The following is a 13,840-nucleotide window of genomic DNA, read 5'->3' as shown; positions in this document are numbered from 1 at the left end:
TTGCATGTTGACGACTTTAGAAAGATTTCAATAGCCAACCCAAGGGGAGAAAATATGCAAATCTCACAGTCATGGAAGTTTGTTTAATATACATTTGAGCAAAAAATGACAAACGAGCGTACAATTTTTTCAATTATTTTTTTCCTTATTGTCGTATTTCACAGCCCCTCGAGCATAGAAGACACAGCAACAACATTAGTTTGGCTCTTTAATTGCTTAATCTTCAATTGTGTAGGGACCAGCTGCTGCCATCCAGCCTGTGCACTTTTATTGATTGTGGTACTGATCCATTTCTGTATTCCCCTGGAACCAAAGGCAATTACTTCATGTAAACTGCATACAGCTGTGAGACCATCGCTTGTAAACAACCGCACACAACATGCGGTCACGCTAAAACCGGATATTTCCTAAAAGCTTATCTAAAAGAAAAATGGTGATAGTATGTTGTCTGATATAAATTTGGGTTTGCATTCTAGCAGTATGGACCCAGAATGTATTTATTTTAAGGACTGAATATGGATCAAAGGTTTACCTGCAAGGAAAGGAGAGAGAGAGAGAGAGAGAGACTAATCTTATTGTACTCTGCCATCTTGTGGCCGAAATGAGAACATCACGCTCTTTGAGGCGTAAATCTACAGTAAAAGTATTGACGTCATGGATTCTTGTTGAACTGTTTTGAATCGCTGCGGGTATCTATAATTTGCTTTTGACGTTTGTATGCAAATGACAACAAAACGCGCACTAGAACTGATGTTATAACATGAAAAAAGAAGGCTACTTTATCCAGGTATCTGAAAAAGTAATGTAAGTTAAACTATATTAACCAAAACCATGTCATAGCCGGCATAACATTCCAAATACGCACTCTAAATAATAAATAAATAAATTTTTTAAAAAGCCGCTGCAAGGTGCCGTACAGAAGATGAATTGCAAATGTTAAGCGTGATACCGTCGTTTGACCACTAGGGGGCAGCATCTCCAAAAGGCAAAACGAGGCAAGGCTGAGCAGAAAGCCGCTCGGTTCAACTTATCCTTATCAAGGTTCTGCAATGTTGCGACTTGTACCATAAACTTGTAACTCGTAGGTTCGATTCTCAACACCCACTTTGCCAGTAGTCAAATGTCATATCTAGGCGATATAATGATCAACACACACGATGCGCTGAGGATAACAAAAGGAGGAAAGCTACAGAAGGAACGTGCATGTGGACGTTATATAACAACTCAGTTCACAATTGGCAAGACATCACTCGCTTTCCTCTTCCGCTTACTGAAAGCCTCTCTCAAAGCTGTATGTTGATATACTTTTGCAATAGTATGCATATGCTGATAGCATGGCCTCTATGTGTAAAAAAAAAAATATATATATATATATATATATGCATCTCATTATGTATGTGCTGCTAACTGTACGAAAGCTTCAGACAATAAGTCTGATTGTGCACAGAGAAAAATCTGGCGTTAAGTAGTGCCAATATCACACCAGATGGAGATGGCACTCACTGTTTGTTTTTTTTCTCACGGGTTTAATTACAAGACATGCACATAAAACAACTTTTCCATGCAGGTCAAATTTATATCAGTGCTTGTTTAATTTTTTTGTTTTTATTTTAGGGGACACCGAGCTAAGGTCTTGATTGAAACAACAATCTCCTCAAATTTCTTGTAGTTCGTTTTGATTGCCTAAGTCACAATTTACTGTATTAAATGACAAGATATCTTCCCTTTATGCTTTTTTTCTGAATGTCGTATCTATTATATTCTACGGAAGCGTAATGCATTCACTTGAAAAAAAAACTAAAATTTTTTGTTTTTAATTTTCTGGGTTTCTGAATATTTTTTTGTCTGTCATAAAAACATATATTACAAAAAAAAACGGGGCATTCAGAAAAACAGGAGGAAAAATATTCAGAAAAACAGAAAAAATAAAAAAATAAACGGGGGTCGGATCATTTAAAAAAATATATGAATATATTAATCGTAAAAAAAAATTTATTTTTTTTTTACCTCTGAAATCCAAGTGACTAGTTGCAGACTCCGAAAAACTAAAAAAAAAAAAAAAAAAGCTGGTGCTCTGTTTGTCAGATTTTTTTTTACTTTTTTCATGTTTTCCCCTGTTTTTCAGGTTTTTTGTTTTAGTTTGTTTTTCTGAGTCATTTTTTCTCCTATTTTCTGAATAATTTTACATCAAGTTTTTCCGAAATTTTTTATGACAGAAAAAAATGTGCAGTAAAACAAAAACAAAAAAATCACAAGAAAACAAAGCTCCCCCCAAAAAATTGTTAGAAAAAAATGTTTTTTTTTGTTTTTTTTTAATTTTTAATGAATGCAATACGCTTCCGTAACATTCCGCCTTGTGTGGAAAAAGCACTTGACAACTTTGAAGATGCGCTTGTGTTGTCCTCCGGATTCTTCAAAGATAGCTTGTCTCTGATTCCACCCCCTCCGTCTCTCGCCCCCCCCCCCCCCCCCCACCACTCGCGCCCACATTTCGCACCAATGAGCATGCTGCTGCTGGCTCGCACACAGCAATCGCAAATACAGTAGATGATATTACCACTTCTCAGCTGTACACTTTCATGCGTGCTCAACGGCAATAAAACTGGAGACTTCATTTTTGAAAAGCGCTTATTTAAAAAAAATATATATTAAAAAAAAGGGGAGACAAGTACCTCATCTGCAGAATCCAGGTAAAGGATTAATATTCATTACTTACTGATCATGTTATGTAACTCTTTTGAACATGGAGCTCAAAGTATTATGTGAGTCGTCGCTTCGTACTAATGGTTTACCGTCTGATTATTATCTACAGCTTTTAATGGAGGCGTTCTGTTCAATCGGAAAAAATGATGATGAATCAATTAAATGATTGTTGATACAAACCGCAATTCCAGTGAGGTTGCGTCAAATTAGTACTGTCACTATAAAATATTTTTAGAATCAATTAATCTATCGATTATTCAATCGATTAATCGACTAATCGGATTCATTTTCATTTTACATTAAAATAAAAAAAACATTTTCCCTGATTACAGATTTATTAACCAGTGATTGGTGTTTATTTCGTGCTCAATAAAAAGAGGAATTTGATGTTGTACTATTGTTTTTTTCAAAGTAAAACAGATGTTTGCAAATTTCTTATTTTGCTTAAACACAGAATTTCATCAAGGACTACAAAAATCAGTGAACAATTACTGTTGGTATGCTGAAATTAAAAAAAAAAAATGTCTCCAACCGATTACTCGATTATTAAAATAGCTGTTAAAGTTAAAAAGTTTTTAATCGTAATTAATCGCATGACTTCACTAGTTAACTCGCCATTGATCACAAATGTCATATCTGTTCTAAATGTACAATAAACAATTCTAGGTTTTCATACTCTTGTTAACAAAAGTGGGAAAAAATGTTAAACTAATATAAATAGTTTAAATGAATTTTGGACGTTTATAGCCGTCAATGGCAGTGAACGAGTTAATGAAAGTAACACGTGTTATAATCACTTTAAGTGTTACACAAACATTGACATCCGCAAAGATGAGATGAAAATATTTTCGGAATATAATTCAATAATTGTACATTAAATAAAAATAAAAAAAAAACGGTAAGATACCCAAAAAATATATATATTTTCTTAAGAATTTCTGGAAAAAATAGAATAATCGATTCATGAATCGATATCAGGCTTGAAAAAAAACAATGATTTTTCGATTTAAAATAAAAAATAATTTTAACCCAGCCTTAATGATCAATGGCATTGATTATTGTAAAAGTGTACTGGTTCTAAATTCAATCAAGAAAGCCAGTGGGGGCATCTGTTTGACCTTCTAGAGAATCGATATCAGGCTTGAAAAAAAAAACGATTATTCGATTTAAAAAAATATATTTAAACCCAGCCCTAATGATTAATGACATTGATTATTGTAAAAGTGTACTGGTTCTAAATTCAATCAAGAAAGCCAGTGGGGGCATCTGTTTGACCTTCTAGAGAATCGATATCAGGCTTGAAAAAAAAAAGATTATTAGATTTAAATAAAAAAAATTAAAACCCAGCACTAACAGTTAATGACATTGATTATTGTAAAAGTGTACTGGTTCTAAATTCAATCAAGAAAGCCAGCAGGGGCATCATCTGTTTGACCTTCTAGAGAATCGATATCAGGCTTGAAAAAAAAAAAAGGATTATTCGATTTAAATAAAAAAAAATTAAACCCAGCACTAACGGTTAATGACATTGATTATTGTAAAAAGTGTACTGGTTCTAAATTCAATCAAGAAAGCCAGCAGGGGCATCATCTGTTTGACCTTCTAGAGAATCGATATCAGACTTGAAAAAAAGAAACGATTATTCGATTTAAAAAATTTTTTTTAAACCCAGCCCTAATGGTTAACGACATTGATTATTGTAAAAAGTGTACTGGTTCTAAATTCAATCAAGAAAGCCAGCGGGGGCCTCTGTTTGACCTTCTAGAGAATCGATATCAGGCTTGAAAAAAAAAAACGATTATTCGATTTAAAAAAAAAATTTTAAACCCAGCCCTAATGGTTAATGACATTGATTATTGTAAAAAGTGTACTGGTTCTAAATTCAACCAAGAAAGCCAGCAGGGGCATCATCTGTTTGACCTTCCAGATCATCTGGCACATAACAAAGCCGTTTCACACGCATCTATCAAATGAGGACATGGAGGGGAAAAACATGAAAACTGCACTGCACCAAGTCGCTTCACATCAAAGACGCTGCGGCAGTCAAAATGATCCACATTTTTGTTTTCTTTTTCTTGATTTTCTTTTGGTTGTCTTTTCTTAACCAAGCCTCGGAGCATCTTTCGAGGAGAAAGTCGCTGGTTGTTTCCGATTCAAGAGGTGTGTCAGTGTGTGTCTGAGATGTTGCTATTTTTAGCTGCGTCCCTGCGGGAGTCGGCCTTTGCTGCATGGCTGAATAGAACATGCACTTGTTTCCTCCTGACTGCACAGATTTGTCAGGATATTTTTAGAAATAGTTCAGCACAAGCACGTGCCTGCAACCTACTGCAGCTCCACATAGCGATTCATCACAAAAGAAATCTGTTTGGAAAACACAACTAAATCATAGTTTGAACCTCTGTGTATCGGAATCAATTTTCCTTTTTGAGCCTGATATCAATTCATAAAATCATGAATCATGCATTTTAACTCATTCACTGCCATTGACGGCTATAGACGTCAAAAAAATCATTGGAACTATTTCTATTAGTTTAACGTTATTTTTTTTAAACTTTTGTTAACAAGAGTATGAAAACCTAGAAAAAAAATATTGTACATTTCGAACAGATATAAACATTTTGATTAATCGTGAGTTAACTAGTGAAGTCATGCGATTAATTACAATATATATTTTTTAAATTCTTTCATTCTTTTTTTTAAATAAAAAAAAAATATATTTTTTAATATTTTAAAAATTAGGGGCGTCAGGCAATTAATATTAGTAATGGTAATTAATCACTTGACTTCACTAGTTAACTCACGATTAATCACAAATTTGATATCTGTTCTAAATGTACAATAAAAAAATTAGAGGTTTTCTTACTCTCGTTAACAAAAGTAGAAAAAAAAGTTAAACTAATAGAAATAGTTCCAATTAATGTATGCCTTTTTTTTTGTGTATCTTACTGTTTTCTTGAAATTTACCATTGACATGAATTTAGGTATTTTCTTACATTTATGAAAGACCTGACTTATTGCACTTTAAGACAATTCTGAATCTTTTTTATTTATATTTCTAATTATTGAACTTAACATTTTTAAGTTGTGTATTTTGTGACAAGTGTTATCGATGTGTAAGTTACTCAGCTGATGTGCTTATTTGGGGGAAAAAAATATGTAATTATTTATTTATCACTATTTTTATTTATTTATTTATTTATTTTTTGCTGATTGGTTTTTGTGCAATTTTTCGCTTTTTAAGCAAAAAATGATCTGTGATAAACTGCAAAGATGACACCAACTCTAGTGTAGCCTATATTTTGCTATTCTTTTTTTTTTCCAACCCCTGTTGGTTTAATGCCATTCCATGTGAATTTGTCAAGTATGCAAAGCAATAACAATGCCATTTCAGTTGCATTAAGAACGACTCGTGTGGTTTTATAAGAGCCTCCCGTAAGTGGGTCACGTCCCCCGAACACAAAAGTTGCACATCATCCCCGCTTGCAGAAATAGAGCACGCATAGTTGAAGTGGATTTTTGCAAGGAAGGCAGCATCCTCAATTTAGTGCCTTGCTATTTTTAGCTTCCCCTCCTAGGCTTTTGTAACTCATTTTAAAAATGTTGACATGAAGGGAACCTTTCGTGCAGCTTTCAATATCGCAAATCCTTGCCCCAAAAATAAAATGTAATTACTAAATGAATTTCACCTTGAGGTTATGACACAGGTGATGCGCTCATCGGTCATAACATAACATTGATTATTTAAGAGGGCTGTTTCTAGGGCAGACCGCCCGTCGAAAGTGCAGATGAAATAATCGACTAAAGCTTTTTTGTGGGGGGGGCGTGGATGACACACATCCCAGAAGTATTTTGATTATTTTTTTCTTTCTAATTTTGCCTACACGTTATGAAAGATTGAAAACAGTCCTGATGGGATTCAAATATTCACTCGAACATTCAAACATACTCACAAACACGTCTAAACCGCAAATTGATTGGATGCGAGTCTCCAGTTCCTTTTACAGATTTTTATTGCACAGCTCAACACTGTAGAACTTAAAATTTCAGACACTCATATTGCATTTACTACAACCATAGCATTGCTTAACATCTAAGCTAACGATAAATCATTTAAAATACTCCTGATCACTAACCAGTCATGAATGCTTTAACAGCTTCTTAAGTCAACATTGTCAATTTGCTCAGCTTTTACAACCAGCTCGAAAGGAAAGGGGAAAACAAGCCGCTTGTTTATTGCTGCGTAAAACTTCCGGTTTCGCTGTAAGCCCGCAACTTCCGGTTTTACATGTCAAAATAAAAGTATCATATTTCAAAAGGAAATAAAGATGGCAGCAATCGCATCGTCCAAACGGACTTCTAGGTGAAATGCTACAAACATAGCACATTTTCCCACAATACACTGCACGCATAACAACAAATCATAAAAGTTACAAATAATCAATGTTTTCTAATTAATTTTTGAACAAATAACGTAGGCCAAATGCTTTTTAAAAAGTGTTTGTTTTTTTCATGTAGTCCGTTCTAATACAGTAAGGATACTATATATTGGTAACATAATCCAAGTAACCTGAAAACGTTTAAGTACTCTAATACCAGATATGCTAATGAAGAACAAAATACACTTCAATATATATATATATTTATTTGGACTTTTCTGCCTTATGAATGTCTTACAGTATGTTTATCAATATGGAAAATTTTGGAACACGGGATGAAGAAGAAATAATGATTAATTTGTTACAGATCATATAGTTATAACGATATAAAATCAAATAAATCTATATTGAAAAGACTCTACAAAGTTTTATGGCAAATGTGCTGTTTTCATAAGTGGGCTGTCAAAATAAATTAAAAAGCAGAGAAATAAAAATTTGGCAAAACAATATGTTACCTGGCTCTCACCTTAACATCTTATTTTTCCTTATGCAAAAAAAAAAAGTGAGCTACATATTTTTCAACTGAATTGTTGTATTTTCATTCTTTAGGATCGTTGCCATGAAGACCAGACTAGGATGTTTATCCCACAAATCGGACTCCTACAGTGACCTCTCTGAGTTCCTGCCTCCAGCGCATGAAACGACTGCCAGGTGTCTGAAGTGAGTCTATCTTTGGAGCAATTTCCCAAAAAAGTGGCCTTTGCAGAATGTGTCTTGCTTTGTGGCCTTTTTTAAATTATTTTTATTTTTATTTTTATTTTTATTTTTATTTTTATTTTTATTTTTATTTTTATTTTTATTTTTATTTTTATTTTTATTTTTATTTTTTATTATTTTTTATTTTTTTTATTTTTTATTTTTTTTTATTTAATTACACAATGTTTTGAATTCCTATGTCTAACCATAAGTTTATCAATATGAACAATGACCAGTATTTCTCTCTATTTTTAACACTTTTTACCTTTCGGCCTTCAGCAGAACAACCACATGATAATTCATGCATTAAATCATGCTGCCCTTCACTATTACGTAATCCATTCAAATGCATGATTTGCATTCTCACGAGGCATTTTTCTCTCCATCAGATTGTCAACAGATGAGGTGCTTCGGTGGTCTGAATCATTTGATCACGTTCTGTCCCACAAATGTAAGTAAACAAGTTTGCAATTTACATAAATTGTACAGCAAATTCCAAAGTATTTTGTAGGGCTTGGTATCGATTCTCATTTCTGAAATCGATTCGATTTGGATTCACAAGAGTTCAGTTCGATTCGGTTTTGATTTTTCCCGATTCGATTCGCTTCAATTCAATCCGATATTGATTAGTTATGGAACATCAATTCTTCCTAAATATCAAGGACATGTTAAAAACCCCGCAAATATTTAATTCCAAATTCATTTTTTTATGAAAGCAGTAAATGGTTAAATGATTTAGTTATAATGTAAGTAACACGCGTTATGATCACTTACTGTAAGTGTTACGCAAATATTGACATCAACAAGGATGAGATGAGAATATTTTCAATAATTCAATAATTGTGGATTTAAAATTCTTAATTTAAAGTGCATTAAGTCAGGTAAGAAAATACTTTTAAATTCACGTGAACAAAAAAACTGAAAGAAAACAGTAAAATACAAAAAAAAAAATTTTGGGCCTTTAAAATGATATTTTCTTATGAATTTATGGGTAAAAAAAAAAAAAAAAGAGATAGGGTGAGAAGCTCGGTCATCCGGGGGTGGGACTCAGCGTCGAGCCGCTACTCCTCCACGTTGAGAGGAACCAGTTGAGGTGGCTTGGGCATTTGGTTCGGATGCCTCCTGGACGCCTCCCTGGGGAGGTGTTCCGGGCATGTCCTACCGGCGGGAAGCCCCGGGGACGACCCAGGACACGCTGGAGAGACTACGTCTCTCGGCTGGCCTGGGAACGCCTTGGGGTCCCGTCGGAGGAGCTGGGTGAAGTGGCTGGGGAGAGAGAAGTCTGGGCTTCCCTGCTAAAGCTGCTGCCCCCGCGACCCGACTGCAATTTACATGTTCAAAAGGAATATTGGAAGATACATTGGACATTTTGCGACTTCTACTATTGTTGTGATTAGTAACTATGTCTCAAAAAAAAAAAAAAAGTACACTGCTCCGATGCGACCTCGTGCAAAACAGCATGTGATGTGATGTTGCATATTTACACACGAGCCATCCTGTCCACTCTTCCCTCTGTAAACAACGGGCGACGAGAAGGATGGGAATAACATGTCAACTTGACACAGGCCTTGTAGAAAAACACGCTCGGCCTCTGTGGTTGCACATTAATTGATCATTTATCTTTACTAATGAAAAAGATTGAAGGGGAGGAAGGGGGAGGAAAAATCGGATTTGTTTGTGTTCTAATGAAAACAGCCCTTTACCATTTCTGGGAAAAAGATTCGTGGATATTATGTATCGACTAATAAAACCTCATGATGAAGAATAATCCTGATTAACTTTAAATGTTTTGTTTCCGTTGTTTTTATCTCCTCTACTTTCTCTTACCCGCATCCAGATGGCCTGGCTGCCTTCCGAACATTTCTCAAAACGGAGTTCAGCGATGAGAACATCGAGTTTTGGATGGCCTGCGAGGACTACAAAAAAATTAGGAGTTCAACCAAACTTGCGTCAAAAGCGAATAAGATCTTCAAGGAATTCATCGATGTTCAGGCACCGAGAGAGGTCGGCGTGGACGAGTGCTTCGTTTGTTCACATCATGAAAAAATTAAATAAAATCTCTTGGGAAACATGTCAATTAAATGTCATTTTTACAGAAGTATGGAACTTCCAATTGGTAAAAATATCACCGTATGTGAACGTAACTTTAAAACCTAACCTTGAAATGCCTGCTTGTATCAAATTGTATACAAACGGATTTTAACCCTGGAGAATCCAAGAACCCTTTTCTTATTTGGAAAATTGTGAATTCTACATTAAATGACTGCTTTAAATTCACTGAACACCAAAATATATGTTTTTTTCAATTTTAACCCTTTTTTTAACTAGCTCAGAGTTGCTAATTTATCAAAGTATATATATAAAACATACTCCTAGGCATTCTGCAACATGATATGAAATAGATTAACAAAAAAAAAATAAATCCCATCTGATGGTTTGCTGAGAAGATGGTTTTGTTTGGATTGATTTCCAGTTTAATAAAACAGCATGTTGCCAGCCATCTTGTCACTCTGGCTCATGTAAGTGCAATATTCATCCACTAGATGGCCCCTTGCAGGGGTCAGAAGTGGCACTCTGGACTTTTGAAGTTAAATTTGTAAAAAAAAAAAAAAAGTCTTTGTTATTTGAGTAGCAGAATTTATAGGGGCCAAATTTGACCCCGTGGGTTCTCCAGGGTTTTAAGGAACGTTTTGTATAAATAACTCGTAGTATACAAATGGCTACTTAAGATTGATGCAGTGTTGTAATGCAAAGTGATCCCCCCTCTTTGGCCAGGTAAACATCGACTACCACACCAGGGAGAAGACCAAACAGAGCCTGGAGGATCCCACGCCCTGTAGCCTCAATGAAGCTCAAGCTATCATCTACACTCTCATGGAGAAAGACTCGTACCGTCGATTCCTCAAGTCCAAGTTGTACCAGGATATCGTCGAGAGGACACACGCCCGCGGCCAACGGAGGTCTGTCTGATCCGATCAACGGACATCGGGTTGCAATTCGAAAGGAACACAGTATTGACCGTTAGATGTCAAATGAAAGCCTTTACTTTCCTGTCTTTCCTTTGGTCCTTCCTCGGGTCTCCTGATGGCCTCACGACTTTGGCTGGAAGTGTTCGGTTTAGGTGAACGGTATGGGATTGTTTAATAGGTTTTGGGTAAAATAAAAAATTTAAAAATTTAAAAATTTGAAAATTTGAAAATTTGAAAATTTGAAAATTTGAAAATTTAAAAATTTGAAAATTTAAAAATTTGAAAATTTAAAAATTTAAAAATTTAAAAATTTAAAAATTTAAAAATTTAAAAAAATAAAAAAAAAATTTAAAAAAAAATAGAGAGAGCAATGATGATGACATGTCAAATCGGTAAAATTACCGAATGAACAATACTGAGCTCTCCAGAAGAAGAAAAAAAAAAAGATGCACCTTTCGTTGCCATCAGATCCGTCCGTGCATGCAGACCTTCGCAATATACTGTGAACGGTACAGGAATGGACACATAATGGCTTTACCGCACCTTGTATGGTGACGAATGAGAAAAATAGTTTTTTTCAAACAAACATATCATGGCAGCAATATTGTATCTATCTTGACGTGATGTGATGATCTTGTTTGGTCAAGAGTATTTTTGTGATTTTTTTTTTCAGTTGATCTGTGTTTAATGAGGTTTTCTCTCTATTTGAGTTTGTTTTGAAGAAACATATGCAGGAGAAGTTTACACTGAATAAATTGATTACAAAATATCTGAAGCTATGCCAAAATGAATTGCACTTTTAACATGTACTGTATATAACAAGGTAATGATGTGGCCGAGTCTGTTATGTGGCACAAACAGAGTGAAATGTGCTGGTAAACATTTGCTTTCTATTCAAATGTAAGAAGCTACAATGTAATCAAGAAGTTGGATACGTACTGTATATATTGGAATGTATATGGAAGTGCGGAAGCTATTTTGAAAATAGAACCATTTTGTCTACAGTTTTGAAGGCCCTAGGCCTCTTTATATTCTCTTATATTATATTATATTATACTATATTATATTATATTATATTATATTATATTATATTATATTATATTATATTATATTATATTATATTATATTATTACGATGCCATATTAGGGCCACATGTTTTTATTTATTTATTTATTTATTTTGGGTGTGTGTGTGTGTGGGGGGGGGGGGGGGGGGGGGGGTCATTCCAAGAAATAACAAAACCTAATCTCCTTGCTTGAAAACCTAACCAAAAGGTGTAATTTAACCGTAATTCCACCATTGGCATTTTGCACACTTGGGAATTGTGACTTGGCAAAAAAAATCCAAGCAGGTTACTTTGATTTCTTGCAAATTTTTGCAAGAGTGTTTTTCTTGTAAATCAGCGAGTTCTCATAAATTTTTGAGGTTTTTTTCTCACAAATTTGCCAATTTATAATGTCGCAAATATTAAAGTTTTTTCTTGTAAATTTGTGAGTTTTTTTCTCAGAATATTACTCCCTTCTAAAAATATATATATTTATACGTGACCCTAATACGCTGTTATATTATATTATATTATATTATATTATATTATATTATATTATATTATATTATATTATATTATATTATATTATATTATATTATATTATATTATATTATATTATAATTAAATGTCAGCCTATAGATGCTGAAATCCAGAGCTGGTCACTCCGTCTCCCAATGTTTTCCGTGCACAATGACGCTAAACCTCGAATAAATAATAAATAAATAATAATAAATGGAGCATGTAGCATGTTTATGAGCATCGATCTGAGTGAGTACAGATGGTCCCTCTGACTTTGTGTATTATTGCAATTATTGTTCATAAAGCATTCGCAGAGTATGTGTAAGCACTCGGTAAAGGTAACAGGAATTGACGATTAGCGGAAGTGCCCAGCTCTGGTCAATTATGTGCATAATAACTAAATGTATTAAAACATTTGCATAAAAAATTCTGAGACAAAATCTATGATGTTTAAAAATATATATATTTTACTGTAAATGATACGTTCTTTCATGCATGACCCAAACTGCTGAATAAAACATAATTTGACATTTGTGTAGCACATTATTTTTCCTTTCTGCTCTTATTGTCATGTTTGGAGGGTTTGTTGTGGTTGTGTGGGCATTGAAAATGGTCGTTTTCTACATTCAAAATACAAACTACAATTTCTTTATTTTTTTAAAATAGCATTTTTGTAAATACATAGGACATGAACATACTCTTGTACCTTTCATTAATTGTGAAACAATTGGCTATTTTTGGGCCCGCTCAATATTTGGATTTTATCTGGGCCGCAGGAGTTGCTGCATCACAGTACAGCGTGGCCTTCAGATAAAAACAATAACAGTGTAATATCGGGAAACATCATAGGTTCTTCCTCTAGCATTGACCTATGACTAGAACGTTATTTTTCTTTCTACCCACTCATCCGTAGCGCATACAAACAGACTAACCCATTCCCATAATACGATTGTTTCTGTTCGTTTTGTAATGATTCCCTCAAAGCAACCCTGGTTTACAAGTAGTCTTTATTTTTCTCCATTTCGTTTCACTCATGACACACAGTATTCATCAGTAGCCTGGCAGCATGCTAGAGTTTACACATAAAGGAAACTCTTGAATCATTTGGACAGATGCTTGGTGTGTTTGCACTGCAGACTAATGCACATGCTCGCTATTGTGGATGTGATTTCTGAACAGGATTACAAAGCAAAGCAAATATACAGCAACTGCTAGTTAATGCTGCTTCAGTGTTATCTTCTTTTCAGTTACCACTCCCAACTGGATGCGAGAAAATTCAGTTGAAGAATCGAACATTTTCGATGGAGCTTGTGATGAATCTGCAGACAGGAAACACAAAATTACTGGACTGACATTGTCCTAACGACCACAGCTGGAATCGGGAGTTAGTTAATCTGTAAACCAGGTGGACCATAACAACGGAATGAGCTAAAAAAAAAAAAAGAAAAAAAAGAAAAAGAAGCAGACCTGGA

The 13,840-nt window shown here is 34.3% G+C and overlaps 1 protein-coding gene across 1 annotated transcript; it reads left to right on the top strand.

Annotated features, from left to right (window-relative positions):
• The first annotated feature begins 2,497 nt into the window (after positions 1-2,497).
• LOC144062522 (regulator of G-protein signaling 8-like) lies at positions 2,498-11,968 on the top strand. Its single transcript, XM_077583987.1, has 5 exons — positions 2,498-2,690; positions 7,689-7,799; positions 8,225-8,286; positions 9,673-9,839; positions 10,611-11,968. Exons 2-5 carry the CDS (start codon positions 7,699-7,701, stop codon positions 10,803-10,805), a joined length of 525 nt encoding a protein of 174 aa, XP_077440113.1. The 5' UTR covers positions 2,498-2,690; positions 7,689-7,698; the 3' UTR covers positions 10,806-11,968.
• Positions 11,969-13,840: the final 1,872 nt, after the last annotated feature.

Source organism: Vanacampus margaritifer, chromosome 13, assembly GCF_051991255.1.
Source record: "Vanacampus margaritifer isolate UIUO_Vmar chromosome 13, RoL_Vmar_1.0, whole genome shotgun sequence".
NCBI lineage: Eukaryota > Metazoa > Chordata > Actinopteri > Syngnathiformes > Syngnathidae > Vanacampus > Vanacampus margaritifer.
This window is presented reverse-complemented; position numbering and strand designations above follow the sequence as displayed.

Bases quoted from the DNA above. Each gene is read 5' to 3' on its own strand.
- LOC144062522 (XM_077583987.1), top strand. From the start codon at position 7,699: ATGAAGACCAGACTAGGATGTTTATCCCACAAATCGGACTCCTACAGT. The intron at 7,800-8,224 runs GTGAGTCTATCT...TCTCTCCATCAG, and splicing joins ACGACTGCCAGGTGTCTGAA to ATTGTCAACAGATGAGGTGC. The intron at 9,840-10,610 runs GTCGGCGTGGAC...CTCTTTGGCCAG, and splicing joins ATGTTCAGGCACCGAGAGAG to GTAAACATCGACTACCACAC.